The following is a 4,415-nucleotide window of genomic DNA, read 5'->3' on the forward strand; positions in this document are numbered from 1 at the left end:
TTTTCCTGCTAAAATAAACCACGGGAACATTTGCAGAGTCACACTCCAGGTCCATCAAGCATGGAGAAATGAGGAGAAACCCAGGAGAAAGAGGGAGCGGATGGGGTATGGTTTCCTTTCACATACCCAGCTTCTGGGCAAAGTTTCTAGAGCCAGAGGTTGTACCTGTCGCTTCATGCTTAGCAGACACCCATAGACTGGTGGGAGTTTGTCCCATCTCTTTGTGAACTGGTGTATTCATTTGGTCTCCATAGTTTCCTGAGGCAGAGAGTGACACAACCTTAAAAATGTGTTGTGTGAAAAAATATTTCCTTTGATTTGTTAGAAACTTGCCGCTGGGTGATGGCGTACGGTCCCCTCAGTTGTGTTACGAGAAGTGGAGCGAGTTGTTCCCTTTTTACGTTCTCCAGGATACTCATGATTTTTTTACACCTCCATCACCATCTTCAGTTACCCCTTTTCCGTGCAGGAGAGCCATGGCTTTAAAACAATTAATTGATTAAAGAACAATATTAACAACATGTTGCCTTATTATAAATTTTAAAATCAGAACTTCCAATTTGACTCCTTTTTGTAAGAGACGTGTGGTTCAGACTAGACACAATGCATTCTTGTAGACAATTAGTGATGTAAGATTTTGGAGGTAACCCTACAGAAATCTGCAGAGAAAGGTGTTCCATTTTATTTAAAACTTCTTTCCCAAGATTCCCAGTCCCTTGGTCTCTGATTTCTGCGTGACATTGTTCCCAAACTTCAGTGCCTGTTGGTGGCTGTGTAGCAGCACTCGATACTCGTCCTGCTCAGTGTTCCTTTCCGTGGAGTTACCTTAATTTGCTCTCTGGGAACCAAGTAACTTAAAGATTTGCAATTAAATGCAAAATTTCAGCAGGTTGTGGTATTTCTGCTATTTCCTTTCCTCAAATCTCTTTCATGCTATCAGCTTGTCTTTTATTGAGCATTTATATATATAAGTGGTGTAAATGTTATTGTCAAATGAATGTAAAGCCCTGATTCTGTACCTGCTGCAGCAAGAGGCAAAATAAGCCAGGATGCCATCCTGAAATGACATCCTGGATGGCCGGGATGCCATCCCGAAATGCCATCCTGAAATGGAATCCTGGATGCCATTTTTCTAGGCATTCTCTAGAAAAAAAACCCCAGTATTTATTTCTCAGTTAGGTTTTGGGGAGAAGCAGTGTAAGTTTTTCTCCTGTCTGAAGCAAACAGATGACATGGAGCTGTATCATTTTAGTAAACAATGCTGGTGATGTGTGAACAATTTAAATGACATTAAAGATCTGAAAAGGAAAATGATGATTGCAGAAGTCACTTGGAACGCAGATGGTAAATGCATCATCCTGAAGGGTCCAAAGCCAACACCGCAGCAGCTGCCTGTGGCAGGATCTGTGTCGCCGTGCTGTTGATTTTAACAAGTGCAGACCTGCCTGATTATCTTTTCAACTTTTTCTCTGTAAATAGTAACAGTTTGTTTGTTTGTTTGTTGAGGTATTTCCTGGCTTAGGCAACAACTAAGTGTTTGTCAAAGATGTAGTGAGATTGTGTTTCATCAGTAAAAAATGTAAGGCCTGATAACTTATTATTCTACCCAGTGAATACCTTGTAGACAAAGGGCTTTTTATGGCCAGGAGCCACAGGAGCTGGGCTGGGAGAGCTGGGAACTGTGCAGAGAGTCAAAACACCCTGAGTGATCCCAAAGTGATTGTCCTCCTGCACTGGGCACTGGTGAGGCTGCAGCTTGAGTGCTGGGTTCAGTTCTGGGCCCCTGGCTCCAAGAAGGACATGGAGGTGCTGGAGCGTGTCCAGAGAAGGGCAACGGAGCTGGGGAAGGGTCTGGAGCACAAGTGTGCTGAGTTCCCTTGTGGCTGAGGGAACTGGGGGTGTTGAGCCTGGAGAAAAGGAGGCTGAGGGGAGACCTTGTGGCTCTGTCCAAGTCCCTTGGAGGAGGGTGGAGAGAGGTGGGGGTGGGTCTGTTCAACCAAGGCCCAAGGGACAGGACAAGAGGAAATGGGCTCCAGTTGTGGCCAGGGCAGTTGAGATGGGATGTGAGGAAGAATTTCTTTGCTGAAAGGGTTCTGAGGCATTGGAAGGGGTTGCCCAGGGCAGTGGTGGAGTCCCCATCCCTGGAGGGATGGAAGAGTCGTGTAGACATAGTGCTGAGGGACATGGGTTAGTCATAGGGGACTTGTCAGTGTTGGGTTCATGGTTGGACTCGATGAGCTTAAAGGTCTTTTCTGACCAAAAAGGTTCTATGATTTTTCTATGATTCAGTTCCAGAGGAAAGGCTGGAAATATGTGAACACAGAGCTGGTCTGTGTGTAAACCCCATTGGTGGCTGTGGAAATAGATCAGTGTCTGCTGTTTCCAGGAAGGTGTTGTCTCCCCAACCTTGGGATTAACTGGGTGCTCCCCTAAACAGCTGCATTCCTCAGCTAAGGCTCCTTACCATTTTCTCTACTCTTGTCTCTTCACTTCCTTCCCCTTGGTAGGTTTTTCCAGATGCCTTAGAGACACATTAGAAGATGGGATTAGCAGGACTCCCAGGCAATGCCCTTTCCAGCCTAGAAATAGGCTTAGAAATGTGTTTGTTCTAAAGCCTTGGTCAGGCAAAGCCCTTGGGGATACAAGCAGAGGGGATGGTACCAGGAGTCTGAAAAGAAACATTCCTGAGCTGGGTCTGGCTTTTCATAGAACAATTTGGGTTGGAAGGGACCTCAAAGCTCACCCAGTCCCAACCCCCCTGCCAGCAGCAGAGACACCTTCCACTAGACCAGGTTGCTCAAAGCCTCATCCAGCCTGGCCTTCAACACTTCCAGGGAGGGAAATGTTTCCTTTTGTTTTCTTTTCCCTTTGTTTCCTTTTCCCAGTGCTGTGTTGTGCCCCTTGGTTCAAGCCTCCTCTCAGCCCTCCACCAAAATGTGGGCAAAACAACACCAAGTTCTTCCTGCAGCTCTAGGAACGTCCACCCTCACCTCTTACAGGTGCATTGGAATAACCCTGCTGTGCTCAGGCTTGGTGTGTGGTAAGAAGGAAATTAACTCTGTCCTAGCAAAACCAGGACAGCTCCCCAGGAGAGGAACCCTGGTATGAGCACATGAATCATAGAATCATAGAATGGTTTAAAAATTCTCCTAATTAACCCATCCAGATTCTGATGACATTAAGCTGGTGAAGCTGAGACCATGTGCTTTCCTTATGCTTATCAGAGGAGGTCTTGGTTTCTCCTAAATGTGTGTTTGCTGCTACAGGCTCTTCCGTGTGTGATTTCCCAGGCTGCTCTCCAGGGAGCTCTGCTTTCCGTTGTGCTGCAGCCAAAGGCTGGATACGCAGAATGACAAGGCGCTGCCGGAAGAGCTGTGGGCTCTGTGGTGAATTCTTTATCTGTGAGCATCTTTTCCAAGAGGCATTTGCTGAACCCAACCTGACTTGTTGCCCATAGTCAGTTCCTAAAATAACTTCACCCCAGGCTGAGGTGGAGTGAGCTGCTTCTTCACCTCATGCTGTGCTTGTATCAAAGGTTTCAGCTCAAGGAACTGGGTTCCTTGTCAGTAAAAGCATTGTCCCCCCCCACCTGTACCCCACTCCCCTGTGCAGTAACTAACCAGTCCATCCACTGTGTGTTACAGCAACTGAAACACCCCAATCTGGTGAACCTGCTGGAAGTGTTCAGGAGGAAGCGGAGGCTGCACCTGGTCTTTGAATACTGCGACCACACTGTTCTCCATGAGCTGGACAAGCACCCCCGGGGGTGAGTGGCCTGTCTAACTGGGAGCTTTGACCAAAGGAGTCAAGGGGTGTCCATGTCACAGAATTGTGAATGAATCTACAATGACCTGGATTGGAAAAGCCCTTTAAGCTCATCGAGTCCAACCATGAACCCAACACTGACCAGTCCCCTATGACTAACCCATGTCCCTCAGCACTATGTCTACACGACTCTTCAATCCCTCCAGGGATGGGGACTCCCCCACTGCCCTGGGCAACCCCTTCCAATGCCTCAGAACCCTTGCAGCAAAGAAATTCTTCCTCACATCCCATCTCAACTGCCCTGGCCACAACTGGAGCCCATTTCCTCTTGTCCTGTCCCTTGGGCCTTGGTTGAACAGACCCACCCCCACCTCTCTCCACCCTCCTCCAAGGGACTTGCACAGAGCCAGAAGGTCTCCCCTCAGCCTCCTTTTCTCCAGGCTCAACACCCCCAGTTCCCTCAGCCACAAGGGAACTCAGCACACTTGTGCTCCAGACCCTTCCCCAGCTCCGTTGCCCTTCTCTGGACACGCTCCAGCACCTCCATGTCCTTCTTGGAGTCAGCTTGTCATTGCTGCCCTGCAGAGTGTTCAGAGGACTTTCATTAATTACAAAGAGGTTTCTCAGCGCAGTGCCTGGGACTCGCTCTG

At 48.0% G+C, this 4,415-nt stretch overlaps 1 protein-coding gene across 1 annotated transcript in view; it reads left to right on the forward strand.

Annotated features, from left to right (window-relative positions):
* Nucleotides 1-36: 36 nt before the first annotated feature.
* Nucleotides 37-4,415, forward strand: part of LOC104527857 (cyclin-dependent kinase-like 1) — a gene marked incomplete at both ends in the record, with an annotated part of 10,623 nt that continues 6,244 nt past the window's right edge. The window contains 2 exon segments of the mRNA XM_010171678.2: nucleotides 37-105; nucleotides 3,645-3,766. Of these exon segments, the coding sequence (XP_010169980.2) occupies nucleotides 37-105; nucleotides 3,645-3,766 (191 nt within the window).

Source organism: Antrostomus carolinensis, unplaced genomic scaffold, assembly GCF_000700745.2.
Source record: "Antrostomus carolinensis isolate BGI_N321 unplaced genomic scaffold, ASM70074v2 scaffold12487, whole genome shotgun sequence".
NCBI classification, from domain to species: domain Eukaryota; kingdom Metazoa; phylum Chordata; class Aves; order Caprimulgiformes; family Caprimulgidae; genus Antrostomus; species Antrostomus carolinensis.